The sequence below is a fragment of the Schistocerca nitens genome, chromosome 2, assembly GCF_023898315.1.
Source record: "Schistocerca nitens isolate TAMUIC-IGC-003100 chromosome 2, iqSchNite1.1, whole genome shotgun sequence".
NCBI classification, from domain to species: Eukaryota; Metazoa; Arthropoda; class Insecta; order Orthoptera; family Acrididae; genus Schistocerca; species Schistocerca nitens.
The window spans coordinates 769,556,953-769,577,597 of NC_064615.1; the positions used below are offsets into that span (position 1 = coordinate 769,556,953).

Below are 20,645 nucleotides of genomic sequence, written 5' to 3' on the forward strand. Positions count from 1 at the left end.
TCATCGGCGAACCTCAAAGTTTTTACTTCTTCTCCATGAATTTTAATACCTACTCCGAATTTTTCTTTTGTTTCCTTTACTGCTTGCTCAATATACAGATTGAATAACATCGGGGAGAGGCTACAACCTGTCTCACTCCTTTCCCAACCACTGCTTCCCTTTCATGCCCCTCGACTCTTATAACTGCCATCTGGTTTCTGTACAAATTGTAAATAGCCTTTCGCTCCCTGTATTTTACCCCTGCCACCTTCAGAATTTGAAAGAGAGTATTCCAGTTAACGTTGTCAAAAGCTTTCTCTAAGTCTACAAATGCTCGAACGTAGGTTTGCCTTTCCTTAATCTTTCTTCTAAGATAAGTCGTAAGGTTAGTATTGCCTCACGTGTTCCAACATTTCTACGGAATCCAAACTGATCTTCCCCGAGGTCCGCTTCTATCAGTTTTTCCATTTGTCTGTAAAGAATTCGCGTTAGTATTTTGCAGCTGTGACTTATTAAACTGATAGTTCGGTAATTTTCACATCTGTCAACACCTGCTTTCTTTGGGATTGGAATTATTATTTTCTTCTTGAAGTCAGTGGGTATTTCGCCTGTCTCATACATCTTGCTCACCAGATGGTAGAGTTTTGTCATGACTGGCTCTCCCAAGGCCATCAGTAGTTCTAATGGAATGCTGTCTACTCCCGGGGCCTTGTTTCGACTCAGGTCTTTCAGTGCTCTGTCAAACTCTTCACGCAGTATCGTATCTCCCATTTCATCTTCATCTACATCCTCTTCCATTTCCATAATATTGTCCTCAAGTACATCGCCCTTGTATAAACCCTCTATATACTCCTTCCACCTTTCTGCCTTCCCTTCTTTGCTTAGAACTGGGTTCCCATCTGAGCTCTTGATATTCATACAATCGTTCTCTTCTCTCCAAAGGTCTCTTTAATTTTCCTGTAGGCAGTATCTATCTTACCCCTAGTGAGACAAGCCTCTACATCCTTACATTTGTCCTCTAGCCATCCCTGCTTAGCCATTTTGCACTTCCTGTCGATCTCATTTTTGAGACGTTTGTATTCCTTTTTGCCTGTTTCATTTACTGCATTTTTATATTTTCTCCTTTCATCAATTAAATTCAATATTTCTTCTGTTACCCAAGGATTTCTATTAGCCCTCGTCTTTTTACCTACTTGATCCTCTGCTGCCTTCACTACTTCATCCCTCAGAGCTACCCATTCTTCTTCTACTATATTTCTTTCCCCCATTCCTGTCAATTGTCTCCTTATGCTCTCCCTGAAACTCTCTACAACCTCTGGTTCTTTCAGTTTATCCAGGTCCCATCTCCTTAAATTCCCACCGTTTTGCAGTTTCTTCAGGTTCAATCTGCAGGTCATAACCAATAGATTGTGGTCAGAATCCACATCTGCCCCTGGAAATGTCTTACAATTTAAAACCTGGTTCCTAAATCTCTGTCTTACCATTATATAATCTATCTGATACCTTTTAGTATCTCCAGGATTCTTCCAGGTATACAACCTTCTTTTATGATTCTTGAACCAAGTGTTAGCTAGGATTAAGTTATGCTCTGTGCAAAATTCTACAAGGCGGCTTCCTCTTTCATTTCTTCCCCCCAATCCATATTCACCTACTATGTTTCCTTCTCTCCCTTTTCCTACTGACGAATTCCAGTCGCCCATGACTATTAAATTTTCGTCTCCCTTCACTACCTGAATAATTTCTTTTATCTCGTCATACATTTCATCAATTTCATCATCATCTGCAGAGCTAGTTGGCATATAAACTTGTACTACTGTAGTAGGCATGGGCTTTGTGTCTATCTTGGCCACAATAATTCGTTCAATATGCTGTTTGTAGTAGCTAACCCGCACTGCTATTTTTTTATTCATTATTAAACCTACTCCTGCATTACCCCTATTTGATTTTGTATTTATAACCCTGTAATCACCTGACCGAAAGTCTTGTTCCTCCTGCCACCGAACTTCACTAATTCCCACTATATCTAACTTTAACCTATCCATTTCCCTTTTTAAATTTTCTAACCTACCTGCCCGATTAAGGGATCTGACATTCCACGCTCCGATCCGTAGAACGCCAGTTTTCTTTCTCCTGATAACGATGTCCTCTTGAGTAGTCCCCACCCGGAGATCCGAATGGGGTACTATTTTACCTCCGGAATATTTTACCCAAGAGGACACCATCATCATTTAATCATACAGTAAAGCTGCATGTCCTCGGGAAAAATTACGGCTGTAGTTTCCCCTTGCTTTCAGCCGTTCACAGTACCAGCACAGCAAGGCCGTTTTGGTTAATGTTACAAGGCCAGATCAGTCAATCATCCAGATTGTTGCCCCTGCAACTACTGAAAAGGCTGCTGCCCCTTTTCAGGAACCACATGTTTGTCTGGCCTCTCAACAGATACCCCTCCGTTGTGGCTGCACCTACGGTGCGGCCATCTGTATCGCTGAGGCACGCAAGCCTCCCCACCAACGGCAAGGTCCATGGTTCATGGGGGGGTTGACATTTATGACATTTAAAAAATCATGATAAAGGGAACACACCAACTTGAGCTGCTTGTCATAAGAAAATCAAAAGATCCTAGGGCATTCAAAAATGCAAAACATCTGCCACTCAAATATAAACACCAAAACAAAGCTTGGATGACCCGGGAATTGTTCAGTGAATGGTTTCACGAGGAGTGCGTGCCATGTGCCATTGGTCAAAAAGTTCCTCAAGAAGCAAAATTTGTCTCAGAAAGCTTTGTTGGTGTTAGATAATTGCCCCGGACGTCCAAATGAAGAAGAACTTAAACCCCAAGATGGTTTGATAAAGTGATGTTTCTCCCTCCAAATGTAGCTCCTTTGCTACAACATATGGATCATAATATTATGCAGACTGTTAAGATTCATTACCAAAAAAAGAAAGAATCTATTGCAGGGGTGGGCCGATAGCTGCCCACGCGCACCGTGACCCGCGAGGGCAACGCTGAGCAGCTATGAGGGCACGTAGTGCAGGTAGCAGAGCTGTGTGACAAGGCTGGCCACTTGGGTATGCACACTTCACGGGGGCCAACCATGTCGCTGTGAGAGCGCTTCATGCACACAGCTGAGTGTGAACAAGCTAACGTATGTAGTGGTGGTGGAACACACATACATCCAAGGTCGTTTCACGCGCATGTGGCGTCCATGAACTCTGCGCCTGTATTTGGTTATCGGGAGGCAAATCATATGTGGCACAACATGCGTGTGTGGGATGTACGTGTAAAAATTGCTTACCCAAAGTTTGTGTAACCTGTGCCATGCTACGGTTGGCCATGTACAGATGAAACACAGTTTCGAATCATTATAACATGTTCTATTTTCACAAATATGATGCAGATGTAAAGGATTAAGAAACAAACAAATTTGTATTGTAAGTATTACGTTATATTTACACAGGTGTGTATAGTTCAGAGGAGGATACCACGTACGAATAGGACATAGGCATTAAATTACATCAACCTGGATGTTTTTACAATGATTTTCAACTAGCATCTTGATATTTGGTGTGAAATTACTGGTCCCAACATGCTTCACGGCAAGGGGTCAGCCAGATGAACATCAATACAACTACTACTAAGCTTCGATTTTGTCAATTTCATTAGGGAGAAAACACTTTCACACAAGTATGTTGTTCCAAAAGAACTACACACATGAGCAGCTATTTTAAATAACAATGGGAACTGTCACATGGGAAATATTTGTAGAAGCTTTCCAAGGTTTCTGCAGTGCAAAACTTCTCCTTCAGTACACGATTGTATTGATAGTCAATGAGTTCCAACTGAATTACATAAGGCACGTTTTGAACGTTAACTGCAAAAGGAGTCACAAAAAGGTTGACATCGCATTCCAGTTGATTTAAATCCTCAAATCTAGTATCAAAAATGCCTACGAGAGACTGTAGCACCATTACAAACCCATAAAAATGTTCTTTGAGCCTCTCCTGTTCCAAATTATTTTCATTAACAACAAGTGCAACGCTCAGTAAATGTACGCACAATATTTCTGACAGTTGCTTTGCCCACAAAAGCAGTTTTCTCTTGCCAAAATAGTGCCAACCACTTCGCTAGTTACTTTATTTCTACCTTGCAAAGCTACATTCAAACTATTCAGATGCTTAGTTACGTCAGCTAAAAATGCAAGGTTTAAAATCCACCGTAGGTCGTCCAATTCTTTTACCAGATTTCCTTTCGCATCCATGAATAACGCTACATCTTTACGTAAATTAAAAAATTGTTCTAAAACAACAGCTCAACTCAACCAGCATACCTCACGAAAATATGGAACATCACCGCATTCACACTTGAGATCTGCCAGGAACAATTTGAATCGTCTGTGTTCCAAACCGTGCAATCTGAGAATGTTAATTGTTTTTATAACCCTGTCCATGACATCAACTAGTTTGGCACATTTTGCTAGCAAAGTAACATGGTGAAGAACGCAATGTATTTCTGGTAGTTACTGCTGGACGCCGACGGCTTTCAATTTTTTTCATATCAAAGCACAACACCAGACTTATGACCAATCATTGCATTAGCCCCATCTGTTGCAATCGATGAAAGTTCTTCCCAACATAGCTCGTATTTCTCTATTATATGTTATACACACAAATGTATCTCGTCAGACGTTGTTGGGGTTGGGTAATAAATTGGCACTAAATTTAGGCGTTTCTCAATCACATTAAACTGAGAAATTACTCCTCGCAAAAAAACCGCAAGTTGAGCAACATCACATACATCAGTGCTTTAGTCCAATGCTAATGAAAAGAAAACCAAATCTTTGATCTTGTTTCTCAACTGAGCTTCCACATCGTGTGCTATTTCTTCAATACTCCTGCAAACTGTTCTCATTTCAAAAACAGGAAGACTTGCTGGGCACAAAATTGTTGTGGCAGCAACAAAACATTCTTTTACAAATTCTCCATCGCCGAAGGGCCATGCTATTTTATCTATGTTAAGAGCTACATGATAGCTTATTGTCATTGCTGCATCGTTGTGGATGATGAGGTTTCCATCCTGTAAATAAGTAAAACAGACAGCAAATGCACATAGCACATTATTAATAACAGTAATAATGTGAATCAGTGTCATAATTATTGTATTATATCGAACTGGGGACACAGAAACGACAGAGAGGCTTCGTCCCCACCGTAGTCCTCAGTGGTTCACAACCCCCACAACAGGCTACAGCAGTCCACTCACCAAACCGCCGCCCCACACCAAACCCAGGTTTATTGTGCAGTTCGGCCCCCAGTGGACATATCCCACTCCCATATGTGTCACACTACAGACACTCTACTGTAGTTCATTATGTTTGAGCTCAGAATATGTTTTAAGATTCTACAATAAATCGATGTCAAGGATTGGTTTTGAGGATCGTTCTACTACCGTTCTTGTAGACGGGTGTGCCCTGAGCTTTTTCCCAAGAAGTAGGCACTGTTTTTTGTTCCAGAGATCTATGACAGATTTTAGACAGAAGAGGGACTAACTCAGCCGTAAATTCAGTACAGAATCTGATAGGTTTTCCATTGGGTCCTGGAGCTTTGTTCATATTTAATGATTTCAGCTGTTTCTCTACAACACTGACACTAATACTGATCTCATTCAACTTTTCAGTGGTATAAGGATTAAATTGGGGTAATTCTCCTGTGTTTTCCTTTCTAAAGGATCATTGAGTTAAGCATTTCAGCTTTTGTTTTGCTACTCTCAATTTCAGTTTCTGTCTCATTTGCTAGGGACTACACACTAACTTTGATCTGCGTAAGATAGTGTGTGGCAACAAGACCACAAACTCCAATTTATCAGTTTTCAGTAATATCTTTGTAATGTCTGTCACAACATAACTACTGTTTAGAAGGACAGTTTCAATGAATGTTAAGTCTGAAAAATTTATGCTAGTCACAAGTAATTATAAAAATTTTTTTCTTACTCTTGTATTTTCCAATTCTATTTGTAGTGTGTGGTTCAGTGATTTGTCAGCAGCTGTGTTTCCAGAAAAGAATTTTTCAGCAACTTTTGGTTCATCTTCTGCAAAGACTGACACTGACAGGAATGGTCCCAAATAAGATGTTCGAGACAATTCTCTTCCAACAGCTGGAGTAACCAAGTCAGGCAGGAACTGAACCTGAAAAGAAGATTGACATATTGCAATTTGGAATTTTTTTTTGTCTTGAAGTGAGCAATTATTTTGCATCATGTATGTATCAAAGTCAAAAGAGTGGGGTCACGTATAAATACTGTTATTTATGAAAGAATTTGATGCATAACAACAATGACTGAATTCAAAAACTGAAGCAAGAATTCATTTTGGACAATGTGTTCTCTTTATTCACTATAAGTTCACCTATACTAAGCAAGCATGCATTTTAACAACATATTGTACTTATCCCTAACAATTCCACCAGAAAATTTGTATGGGTTATGATACTGTCTCTCTACAACAGTATTTATTACAGACTTGATTTTTGTTGTCTTGACTCCCTCTGCACTGACAGTCTTTAGCTATTAGCAGATAACTCACTCTATTTAAATGTCTGTATTTTGTCTCATGTTCCTCACACACACACACACATGCTACTGATCCTACGATATGCCGGTGCCGGTAATCGAGTTGGTATCATATAAGGGCAGCATAAGAGTGTGTGTGTGAGAGAGAGAGAGAGAGAGAGAGAGAGAGAGAGAGAGAGAGAGAGAGTGTTTTTAATGTCGTTGTTACAGGATAACTGTGAAAGCTAGCAAGTTTTCTTTCTTTTGCGTGTGCCTGTCAACATCTCAACACTCCTGCATTTTGGTGAGTGGTCTCCTTTTATCCAAAAGTATTCAAATTCTACAAGATCTTTCCTATAACATTCAGATAACATATTCAAACACTATCAGTGCACAATATATCTTGAACTGATCTATATACATACTTAAAAAACTCCCTCTTTTTTATTAGGATGCCAATGTGTTATTCTTACAACCCATTTAAATTATTTTTTTTCTGACTAAAATTCTTGAGTTGGACGAACTTTTTTCTTTATTGCACACTAAAGATTCTTATCCCACTTTTGTCACTCTATGGCAAGATTATTACAGTACAGATTATTACACACACTTTTACTTGGCGCCTGAGCAGAAGAGGCTGGGTGCGGAAGCTTCCAACTGACTCAATAGGACATTGGCTGCTGAGACAAGCCACACATTCTCCTCCTAGAGAAGCCAGTGTATATTTTATAAAAGAAACAAACATGTGTTGGATTAATGCAACGCAGAAGTGACACAAAAGGTGATGGCGAATCACTAGAAGGACCAGGTACAGCCTCTTCACTCATTTCAGTAAATAATAATATCAATCACCAAGCACAGCATTGCACACAGATCAAGGCTATATTCGCAATAGTTACTTACGGTTATCATGTGTAATAATGTTACAGTGTTATGTAGCTAACGTTTTCAATGAGCGTAAACATTCAGGACAACATGAAGTCAGGTGAAATGCAATGATCGCACAGGGGTCCAGGTAGAAGTGGGCAATCAGTATGTGCAAAGTGTACGATTCCAGAATGAATCTTTCACTCTGAAGTGAAGACTTATGACACTTCCCAATAGAGTAAAACACCTGGTCAGAATGGGGCTAAGCTAAACCTGCCCTTTTCTTTTGTGGACAGTGCTCTGTTTCAGTGAGCTCTCCATGTATGCCTATTCATGCACCTAAATGATTCGAGCTGCCAGTTATTCTCTTCTAATTTATATTCCCAACAGAGTATCTCAAATACCTTGTTGGTATATCAGACCTGAGCAAGAATATGATGGAGACCAGCTTACCCACTAATGGCTAAATGACACCTGCAGAGCTTGAAATGTAGGGCAGAGGTCCAGAGCATGAAAGCTACAAGTTGTGTTATGGGGAAGTCCCTGAAAACTCTGTCACAAGTACTGTCCAATGAAGGTTAAAGGACAAGTTCAAGTAATGGTCTAGAACACACGTTTTATCTGTCAAGGAGTTTCAGAGCTAATTATGCAGTAACTGGCCATTCTGATACTTTGACATTAAGTACTAACACAATACACATTTACATTTAAGCGACATGACAAGTAGTGTTCCCAAAATGAAGAAGACTCTTTAGTTTGATGTTTCAATGTACATACGTTCTACTGATTCATTTAGGAAATACTGATAGTATGCCAGCGATTTGATGACACTACCCTAAAACATTATTGCTAGTTTGCACTGTTGTTGGCGATTTGTTGTATAAATGCCATTCTCTTTTAATGATTTCTTCAGTTGTTCAGCAATGCATATTTGAAGATAGTATTAGTATTTAAACTTCTGAGGGTACATTAACATCACAGCTTTCAATTGAAAAAATGGAATCTTGAACTATCAATCATAAATAAACTCAATCTAAAAAAATTTCATGAAAATGTACAATCCTTGCTTAATAAGATTGATTACAGGTGGACTAAAGGATACCTCAGTATTATTCATTTCCTAGCACTGGCTTAACCCCGAATTAATTCAACATACAAAAATAAATTAATTCACTTTGTCCTCCTACTAAAGTGCAGTAGCAATGTACAGAAAAAATATAGATTTTACTATCCTGCTTGCCATAAGTGGAAAGAATATCAAAAGCATCATGAAATTGCAGCTATAAAAATTATTAAGGTCAACCTCGTTATTCATACTGTTTACTGATCACAAGCTGGAAATTTTGAACTTTTCTTAAATAAATTAGAGTCATTGCTAAACAAAGTAAGCTGGTCTGGACTGCTGGAGTTGGTGGTCATGTGTGAGTGAGACGTGTGCTTGCTCGGGTGTAAGAATGGTGTGCGTTTCTCTGTTTCGCTTTTACTCATGAAGGGTGTGGCTGAAAGCTTTGTGTAAGTGTCTTAATAGCGCCTGTCTGCAACTTAACGTGTCTTCTTCATGGTAAGTAGTAACCCATCTTTCCCTACATTGTTGATATTTCTACCTGGAGTTTCCAGTATTTAAATAAAATGGATTGTGGTTTGATAATCTGTGGTGACATAAACATTGATTCCCTCAAAACAGTAGAAGCAGAGAGGCCCTTTAGTAGCTTGTTACAACTTACAGTTTAATGGCTGAAGGAAATGCGGCTGCCTGTATAACAGACACTTGTGAAATACTTTTAGATCAGCTGCTAGTCAAGGAGAGTCTACACAGCACTTCATTAAAAATGAAGCTTGAAAATGAAAGGCAGTATTGTTAACAGTACGTCCTTAGCAATCACACATAGAAGCTATAGGCAGGAGAACATGAAATATTTCAACAGCTTGCTAAACAAAGAAAAATGGTCACTAGTTTACAAAATTAATGATAAAATGAAAATTAACATTATGAAAAAGATTGTTGTTACCCACAATACAGCGGAGATAATGAGTTACAGACAGGTACAACAAAAAGACTGTCAACAAATAAGCTTTCGGCCAGAGAGGCCTTAATTGGAAATAGACAAAAAACACACACACACACACACACAGACCATAGCCTCAGCAGCCAGAGACTGTGGTGGTGCGCATGTGTGTGTGTGTGTGTGTGTGTGTGTGTGTGTGTGTGTGTGTGTGTGTGTGTGTGTGTGTGTAGTCTATTCTGAATGAAAGCCTTTTTTGCCGAACATTTTGTTGTGCCTGTCTGCGACTCAGCATCTCAGCTATACGGCGAGTAGCAACTATCCTTATCATAATATTGTCATTATTCTATCACGGAATTTCAACACCTTCATTGACACACTAACCCATTTCTTTCAAACTGCACTTCCACAAAAAACTGTAAAAGAGACTACTTTGAATAATATTTAACACGGAAAATTTTTTACCTGAATTACATGTATATTACAAAAATACACAGAAAAGTAATAACTGCAGCAAAAATAACGCACAATGATGAATTTATTTATAATTTAGCTAATAAAGCAAAGGCTATGTGGAGTGCTATAAAAAAAAAGAATCTGTTGAAAACAGAGCATCATGCAGAAATATCACTCTATTACAAGAAACTCAAAAAGTAACAACCCCCTTATTTAACCCCATATTTAACAACTTTTTCACAGGTGTGAAAAGATAAAATCAACCTCAAATAAGAACACCCAAGACAATGAATCTAAAATAAGTGAACATAGACGGTCAATGTACTCAGCTCCATCTCACAACATGAAGTAGCAAAAGCAATAAAAGGACTAAAAACTTCCAACTCTGCAGGCATTGATGGTATCCCTGCAACGATCTTAAAGAAGAGCGAACCAAACCTAACTGAAATACTTCCACACTCTTGTGACTGCTCACTTCAGACAAGCACTTTAAATGAGATACTGAACACATCTAAGGCCATTCCAGTGTATGTGTGAATTACTAAGGGACCAAGCTGCTGAAGTCATCGGTCCCCACACTATATTCCAGTACATAAAAGGTGAGGGAGATAATGTCAACAACTACAGACAGACTACAATTTCTTCTTGCATTTAAAAAATATCATAAAAATTTATGTATGGCGAACTTATGGAATTTATACATAAAAACAGTATCCTACGTAATGAACAACACATATTCAGAAATAAGAGATCAACAACTGCCATTTGTGAGTGCAATCAACTTCATATGAAGGCTCATGGACAAGAAACAGGAATCCTACTGAAAGCATTTGACTCTGTGGATCATAAGACTCCACTGTCAAAGCTTGAAAAACATGGTATTTGAAATCTATCCAGCGACTCGTTCAGTTTCTTCTGTGCAATTGTAAGCAAGCAGTGGGCATCAAGTACAGAAATGTCAACCTGAAAACTACCTCTGAACATTTGTCAGACCATAAATCACTTAAACATGGTGTAATCCAAGAATCAGTAATGTGACCTCTTCTGTTTCTTCTGTGCATAAACGATCTAATCTTAAACATGGATGCACGTAAAACAGTCATATTTTCAGATGATACCACAATTTTACTAACAGGGGAAAGTAAGGAAGAATTACAGCAATCAGAAAACAGTGCAGGGCACAGAATAATCACCTTGTAAAAAAAAGTTACAAATCTATTACAATAGAATTCCACAATGCTCCAAGCAAGCATAAGTTTATCCCATTTGTCTCCATCAATGAACCAGTTAATAACATCATGGACGTAGGACTACGACTGCAAAGCAATGTAAAATGGAATAAAAATACTGACTGTCTTAACGTAAAATTTAGCAAGACATGTTACCTCCTTTGCTCACTAAAATCCTGCTGTAGTGAGAAAACAGTAACAAATGCATAATATGCCTACTTCCATTCTCCCCTTAAATATGCAGTCACTTTCTGGGGAAACTCTAAAGCAGGTATCAGGACTTATAATCTGCAAAAAGGGACATTAGATTAATGTTTGGATGCAAACCTAGAGACTCGTAAACTTTTATTCAACATCTCCAGTATTCCTTCTTTGCCATGTATCTACATTATGGAAACCCTTACATTCTTTAAAATAAATGTGATAGGTAAGGACTGCAGACTGCAAAAGAAGTGTGACACTCATGATCGCAGTGCTACAAAAAACAAAAATTTACATATTACCCAAATTAAAGCATTTCTTTGCCAAAATGGAGCTTTTAATAGACTTCCTGAAAACATAAAAAACAATTGCCGATGTCAAATCCTTTGGAAAATCTTTAAAGTCATATTTATACACCGAAGAGCCAAAGACACAGGTACACTTGCCTAATATCGTCTAGAGCCCCCATGAGCTGGCAGAAGTGCTGCTGGCAACACAACATGGCATGGATTCAACAAATGTCTGAAGTAGTGCTGGAGGGAATTGGCACCATGAATCCTGCAGGGCTGTCCATAAATGCATAAGAGTACAAGGGAGTGGAGATCTCTCCTGAACAGAATGTTGCAAGGCATCCCACATATGCTCAATAATGTTCATGTCTGGGGAGTTTGGTGGCCAGTGGAATTGTTTAAACTTAGAAGAGTTTTCCTGGAGCTGCTATGCAGCAATGCTGAATGTGTGGTGTGTCGCATTGTCCTGCTGGAATTGCCCAAGTCTGTCAGAATGCACAATGGACATGAATGGATGCAGGTGATCAGACAGGATGCTTACTTACAAGCCACCTGCCACAGTCGTATTTAGATATATGAGGGCTCTCCTAACACTACAACTGCACATGCTCCACACCATTAAAGAGCCTCCATCAGCTTGAACAGTCCCCTGCTGACATGCAGTTTCCATGGATTATGAGGTTGTCTCCATAACCAAACACATCAATCCACTAGATTCAATTTGAAGTGAGACTTGTCTGACCAGGCAACATGTTTCCAGTCATCAACAGTCCAATGTCAGCGTTGACAGGCCGAGGCGAGGCGTAAAGCTTTGTGTCATGCAGTCATCAAGGGTACATGAGTGGGGCTTTGGCTCCAAAGGCCCATTTCGATGATGTTTCATTGAATGGTGCGCACACTTGACACTTGCTGATGGTCCAGCACTGAAACCTGTAGCAATTTGTGGAAGGATTGAACTTCTGTCACATTGAACGATTCTCTTCTGTCATCATTGGTCCCATTCTTGCATGACCTTTTTCCGGCTGCAGCGATGTTGAAGATTTGATGTTTTACCTGATTCCTGATATTCACAGTACACTTGTGAAATGGTTGTAAGAGAAAATCCCCACTTCATCACTACCTCAGAGATGCTGTGTCCCATTGCTCGTGTTCTGAGTATAACAACATGTTCAAACTCACTTAAATCTTGATAATATGCCACTGTAGCAGCAGTAACCAATCTAACAACTGCACCAGACACTTTGTTGTCCTATGTAGGTGTTGCCAAGCGCAGTGCTGTATTCTGCCTGTTTATATATTTCTGTATTTGAATACGCATACATATACCAGTTTCTTTGGCACTTCAGTGTAGCATCACTGCTTTTACTCAAGTAAAAATTGCTATATAAATATGTAATAAATGAATACTTATAAACTGACTTGTTCCTTGTCTTATGCATAATATGCTTTATAGATGACAGGATCAATACAATACAGTACAACTGACAACAAAATATTGATTATAATACTGTAGAAGACAAGGTAAGTGCAGACCCCCATAGTGGTTGATTTGATGGACAGTCATTTTCAAATTTTATGGTATGTACAATTTGTTCTTTTGGATTTATCAAGATCTTACACTGCATTTCTTGTGCATATACTGGCCAACTGCCATAAAATCCACACATTACCTATCATTATTATAGACACTTCGAATTACTTTGATCAAAAATTAAATTTCCTAACATGCCAGAATCCTTATTATGAATAAAATGAACTAGGGAAGAAAGAAAATAGTGAGAGGACTATGCAGTTTTCTGATCTACCGTTTTCCTCACAAAACCTGAGAAACAAATCTACAGAAGAAAAGACTTGCAAAAGTGACATGTCAACATACTCTTATCTTGGTTAAAATACGTGTAATGTTTCATGTCACGGTTTCTGTCAATCGTGAGTAGAATTCTTTTTAACTGAACAAGTCCTGCTTTTCATAATTTAGATCTGCTAGTGTGTTTGGCATATAATTATGTAACATGAAAAACATATTCAAGTAAAAAAAAAAAAAAAGAGCACAAATAACCCCAGACAATATTAAATGAAAACTTTTTCCCAGGAATCATTTGATAAATCTTCTGATTTATAGTATTTTAAATACTCACCTGTTGTGTGAGTAATCTGCATATTGGGCGCACATTTCCAGATGGACCACACCTTATTTCCAATAAATCACTCAAGGCCTGGATTGGTTGCCTGTGGCCGTTTCCAACTATTGAAGAGGCTTTCATTGTTATGAAAAGCCCTTGAAGAATGGATCCAAATATCTGTTTCATGAAAGAGACAATATTTTATCACATAGTACAAAAACTGCCAAATGCCCGTCGGGAACATGTAATTACAAACACAGGCTAGAAAGGCTAACTACAGGCTACATGATATGATTTTCAACTACAGGTTTCTCTTTTAAGAAAAATTCTGTTCAAAAACCTGTTGCAGTTTGGTGTAATTTATTAGCATTTTATTTTAATGTTTCTTGCAATTTCTTTTTTGTATGTATAAAGTGGATAACATACAAACAATGACTCTCATTATTTTCTCTGTTGAAGATTTGACATATACGCTCCATATTCCTGGCTATGATGCAGAAGCATTTAAAGAATAAGAGGAATATGGAATGGCAATATTATTATGGAATGGACTCATGGAGAGCATGATGACTGTATATAAGAAGTTGAAAGGACATTATAATAAGTAAAATGAGTACAATAATCGGAAACAAAACCTACAATCAACCTTCCAGTTCTGGCTGCTATGAATACTGCCAATGATTTAACTAACAGTCATACACCGCAGTGACTAAAATTCACAAGACACCAGATGGTATTACACAAGATGTGCCAAAGAGGACTTTGGACTATATGACTGGGCTGATAACTATGTGCTTCAAGTACAACTTAACCCCAAACACAGAGGAACTTTTAAATCAAGAGTTTGAGACAGAGAAATCCCCCACAACTTGATTTTTATAACTCGAGTACTGATAGGTGCAGCTCTGCCAGCCATCATTTTTTGTTGGCTGTTCTACAAATTAATACAGCCTTGTTGTGACTGAAGCACATTTGCATATCTTGAGAGTAAACACTTTTCTGATACTTTGATGGAATTTACAGAAGAGAGGCAGGATGGCTTCCCAAAATAGCATAGGAGAGAGAATGAACTAGATTTCACCACCACCAGACTATTATGAGAGCTTTCATAAGCTACCTCTCAAAAATAATCAGACTGGAAGGAGGAGGGTACATGACGGCCATGAGGTAACCAATCAAATGACTATAATCATTCATGATGGATGACACTCGTTGTGAAAGGAGAAATTGGCCCTTAGCCGCAGTATTTATAGCAGTTGCAGTCATTGAGAAATTTGGTGAAGTACTCATTCTCGGAAACAATCAAGTGGCTATGAAACTGAAGGAGATCTCAAGAGTTTGGATAAGGACAGAATAGAATGGTTTGGTCAGAAAACCCTACTGGATGGCCAGTTTGTTTGAGAACATAAGAGCAAGTAGATTAAATTTCCATATGACTGTTGTTCCGTTGAAGAAACTGTGCTTCAAGACTAGCAGTAATTAATGTAATCAAGCATTCTTGCAGTTAACATGCTAATGCTTGCAACAGTGATAAAGCACTACAGAAAGGATGCCACAGGTGTGAGGCCGTTTTTCATTTCTATTCCTTTGAATTACTGACTTTATGCTCTGTGAGATACAAGAGCCCCAGACCTGCTGAAAGGTGTTCCAGTAGAAGAGAAAGCAGTAAGTACAAATGCAGGGGGCAGAGTGTGCCACAATGGGTGTCATACATGATAAGAAGTACACATTTTTATAGGACACAAGGGCGCATGTGTCGGTGGCCTCGAGAGGTTTAGTGGGTAAGAAGCAATTTGACCCACCACATTATAATTTGCGTGGGATAGGGGATAATGATGTATGGCCACTGGGGCTGGTAACGGGGTATTTTTAATTAGAGACAACCAAGTTTATGTTGTGTGTGGAAGTGGTGTCTCATGTAAGTGAGGAACCAGGACAATCCTAGGGTTAGACTTTCTGCATCAATATCACGTCATAACTGATCTTTGATGATTTGAGGTGGAACTTAGTGTGAGGACATTCTGACTTGGAGGAGCTGTCATCAATGCTGATCTGTCGTGAGGAGTATCTGTTGTACAAGGTAATCCAGTTAAGCTGTGAACAATGACATTAAGACTTAATGCTTGATTGTGTGTTGAGTGGTACTTGGGATGTTGCTGTGAGCGACTGTGATGCCTGAATTACCAGTTGATATGCTGTGCATACTGGAACTGCTGGAGGATAGTGAAGTATTAGAAGCAGCAAGTTGTTTAGTGAGACGAAGTATTGTACACATACAGGAAAGGGATGGAGGTAATGTAGATAATTTTGGTGTCGAGGAGGTTTAAGCTGTTAAAGGGAACATTAGTGGCAATGTTAGAAACTGCGGAAGCCAAATATTACTCCACAGAGGGTGTAAGCTATAGAAGAGCACAGGATGCCACTAAGATTACATTGCGTGAGAAAGTGAGGCTTGTAAGGAGAATAGAGAGGAAACAGGTGGAAGAAATGTTGCTACAGATTTAAGTCTCATTCTTGCCAAAAGGGCTGTTGCCTGCAGTACCCTTAATCCAACACAGGATTCTGATGGGAAATGAATCATCAGTGTACTGGAGGCTGTACAGAATACCATTGTCTCTGCAGCCAATTTTGGAGGAGTTTATCAATTAACAGTTGACCAGCGTCATAGAAGAAGGAGAGAGTATTGCAGGAATTGTAATTATACTGCAGAAGTCTTCAGACAGATTGAGGAAATATCAATTCTACTGCGACTACCACCACTTGAACAGTAAGAATTCGACAGATGCTTACCACATTCCAAACATCACGAAAACAACTGATAATATGGAGCATTTGCTGGTATCTCTTGATGATGGACTTGAAGAGTGGGTACCTGCAATTAGAGGTGGCTCCACAGGATAGAGCAAAGATTGCATTTTCAGTAACTTGGTGAAATTAACAGTACAAAACGATGCCATTTGGTTTAAAGAATGCGCCAGCTACATTCCAGCGTTTGTTGGATAGTGTTGAAAGACTGAAGATTCATCACTGTTTAGTGTACCTGGATGACATAATCGTCTTTTCAAGAGATTTGCAGGAACATAGGCAAAGACTGAGGAAAGCATTCAGCAGGTGCAAGTATCTCATCTAAGAATTATTACTGAAAAAGTCACTTCACGTTGAAGAAATAAATTACTTAAGTTATGTAATTAGTGAGGTTGGTGTGAGGAATGATACAAGATTGATACAGGCAGTGCAGGATTTTTCCAGTACCAGGAATGAGCAAAGAGTTACAGTCTTTACTGGGTCTTGGAAATTATTATTGAAAACTTGCGAGGTGTTTTGCGAATAGACTAAGGCTGCTTGCACAAATACTAAAGGCAGATATTAAATTTGTGTCATCTGAGGAGTGTCATAAATCATTTATCGAGTTAAAGTGTTTCTTACATTGAGTTCAGTGTCAAGTGTCTGCAGATCTTCAGAAGAAATTTGTGTTGTCATCTGACGTGTCAAACTGTGCACTCGAGTTCGTTCTGAGCCAGGGGGTTAATGGAGAGCAGTATCTTATTGCTTTTGCTTCGAGATAATTGAATGAACTTGAGAAGAAATATTCTACCACAAAGAGAGAGATGCTTAGCCTGGTGTACACAGTAACATACTTCTGGTGTTACCTGTACGGGAAGAAAGTTAAAGTAGTGATTGATCATGCTGCTTTGAAGTGGTTATTAAGTTTGAAGGACCCATCTAGTAGACTGAGGAGTTTGGCATTAAACCTCAGCGAATTCGAGTGCAAAGTAATCTACAAACCAGGGAGGACAATATGGAAATGAGGACATGCTAAGCAGGAAGGTAGTGGTGCTACAAGCACTAGGTCAGGACACTGCCGAGTGGCACGCAGCACAGAGTGCTGCGGGGAGTGTAAGTAGTACAGTTAGCAGCAGCAGTCCACCAAGTGTGACAGGTTGTTATGTAGGGCAATGAGATCAGGACCACAAGTGGTTATACCAACGAAGTTAAGGAAAGAAGTGCTGAGCTAAAAGCGTGATCATGTTTTATCTGGCCATGGGGGATGCAGAGTGCTGAATGACAGGGTGGCAGAGAAGTACTGCTGGAGAGGAAGGAAAAGTGATGTTAATAAGTATGGCAGAAACTGTGTACAGCATGTGGATTTGAGACAGGAGCAAATACTATTGCAGAGATTGCCAGATGCAGTGGAACCGTTTAGTGTTACTAAGGTGGATGTATTAGGACCATTCTATGGAAGGCCAGCAAGGAATCATTTTGTGCTGACTATAATACACCATTTTTCTCATTGCATAAAGATGGTGCCTATGCTGGACCAAGAGGCAGTCTCAGTCGCACAACTTCTGTTGAGTAGATGGATGTTAAATTTGGAGGCCGGAGACAATAATTATGGATAACGGGAGGATTTTCTTATCTGACCTGATGAAGATGATGCGTCAGTTGTTGAAAGTGAAGAAATTAAGAACTAGTCCATTTCATCATCAATCAAATGGAAGGGCAGAGAAGGTTCATTGGACGACTGGGAGGATACTTAGTTATTGCATGAACTCTCACCATACGGGCTGGGACATATATTTAACTTTTGCGGTGAGTGCATATAATTTAAAGGTACACACCAGCACTGTTTTGCCACCATTCGAGGTGGTGTATGGCAAGAAGATGCCACACCATTCAATGAGATTAAGCATAAAGGATCAGGAAATGAGAATCAGCCTGAAAATTTGTGAAAACAGTGAGATGTGTTGAAGGTCCAACAAGCAAACACCAAGGCATTGGAAAGGCAACAGGAGGCAGTAAAGTGTAAGGGAACTTGCCCTCAATGCAAGGTGAGTGCTATCCAGTTCTTATACTCTGAAATGGAAGGTAAGTTTGTGACACAGTACCAAAGCCCATACCAAGTGACTGAAACAGTGTCACAGGTGACAGTGAAGCTACATCTGCCAAAGAGATCAATGACGTTACATGTCGGATGTTTATAACCATTCATAGGAGTGCCAGAAGCAATCACATGGGTAATATTAGGGGACCCAGGAAGAGAGGGGAAGTACGAAGTGGGACAATAAGCAAAAAGAGAAGGAACTCCACATACCTCATACACTGTATCGTTAAGATTGAGGAAGTAGTCATCATATTTTGTGTTTTATTGTGATTCTTGTGGTTTTGGTTATTTTCTTTTGTGTGTTGTGTATATTATTGAAGTAATTTCGAGTAGGATTATATGTATCTGTTAGAATAAAGATTATCTTTTGTTATTGGTGAGAAGTGCTGTTCAGAGACAGCAGGCTTCTGGAGAGAGGCGAGGTGACAACAGTCGCTGTCCTCAGAGTGCAGTTCAGAAAAGGTGAGGGAAGAAGAATGCTAGTTTTGGCAGTGGTTTATCTCTTCGGATGGAGCAGAGTGGGAGTGCAGCAAAATCATCACCTGGATGGAGGAGTTTTGTTTTCCAGGCAGCAGTATGTGGTATTATCTAGACACAAACGGCTATTATGTTTGGTATTCAATGTATAGGAACAACAGAATGAGATAAGGAGGCTGGAATAGGTCCTTTTAGGTTTGCAGCAATTAGCAAGTAGTAATGGCGTATTGGGGGAAGTATCTGAAGAACCCAAGAAAATGCTTGTGGCATATGTGCAACTGAAGGAACAGATGCAGGAAGTAGTAGAAGTAGTGTCGCATGAGTCATGAAGGATAAAAAGGGAATTGACAGATGTTGGAGGCAGGATACTCAAGATCATGTTTGGGACAGTGGATGCAAACGACATTAAGTGAGCTGATCAAGGTATCAGAGGCCACAAGAAAATTGGCAGAAGGGAACAGAGTGGCTGTTGAGTGGCATTCCACATGGACTGGGGGTTTGGAAAGTAGCATGCTGAACAACACATGCATGCTTCGATAGCTCACTAGAAAAGATAATGGATTTTGCCAAGACATCAGTTAGCACTCTGAACTGGGATTTAGAAACAGTTGAAATAGGGATGCAAAGTATAAAGGGCTTCAATAACACTGACGAGACTGTTGCAGTCATTACAAGATAGTATCTGGAGTTGCTGAATTGCAGGATGCTGTTCATCAGTCACTCCATGGGCAACTGAGTCCGGTCTTATTGTCACCTGAGCAATATCTGAAGGGGCTGAGAAAGGTGCAGAGATAATTATCATCATAACAACAACTAGTAGCAGAGCCCATCAGCCAGAACCTGTCTTCCTACTACCATGGCGCAATTGTGGATGAAAAATGGATAGTGTATGGTTGTACATGTCAGCGAGGGTAATGGTGATGGAAGATGGGGATCAGTATGCGGTAGTGAAACAGGGTGTATACGTGGACAAGGAAAAAAAATTCCCGGATTTTTCCCGGATTTCCCTGTTAAAAACACACTTTATTCCGGGTGAAAACACACTTTCTCCGTGTTAAGTGACAGTATAACTCTTCCTCGGCACAGTAAAACTCATCAATCCTTTGAATGTTTGTGGTTTTATATACCGGAGTAGAATTTCCCCGCACTTTAGAAAACAGAACTCGGCACTTTAGAAAACGAAACTCAGGCAGGGAAAATTTTTTTTTGAAAGACCTTTGATGTGCAGCAACATGTACGCTGCATATTTTCGTATTACGAAGGTATAAATTTTAATTCCACTAAACACCGCATGTTACTTTCCAGAACATTGAAATCGAGATTGTGATGCGCTTTTGTAAGACAGTCATAGCTCATGTCACGTGATCTCGCCAGCTGATGGCAGCATAGGACACCTGATGTAGTAAGCCAATAGCAAGATCACTCTTCAGTAGCGCGAACACACAAATAAGAAAATATGTCATAAAAGAAACAAGACTTCAGATGATACTTCAAGGCCGTCGGAATTTTGTGAACCATACTAAAACGCATAATTTGGCTGAAAATGCACATTCATATGTATATTCTCTTGGAGCACCAGTACTGTATTATCTAA

General features: G+C 39.4%; 1 protein-coding gene across 1 annotated transcript in view; it reads right to left on the reverse strand.

Moving 5' to 3' along the window:
* Positions 1–20,645, reverse strand: part of LOC126237011 (ubiquitin conjugation factor E4 B) — a 313,737-nt gene that overhangs the window by 196,110 nt on the left and 96,982 nt on the right. Inside the window, exons 8-9 of the mRNA XM_049946739.1 lie at positions 13,708–13,869; positions 5,967–6,161 (exon numbers count right to left, since the gene is read on the reverse strand). Coding sequence (XP_049802696.1) covers positions 5,967–6,161; positions 13,708–13,869 — 357 coding nt within the window. The remainder of the gene's footprint in view (positions 1–5,966; positions 6,162–13,707; positions 13,870–20,645) is intronic.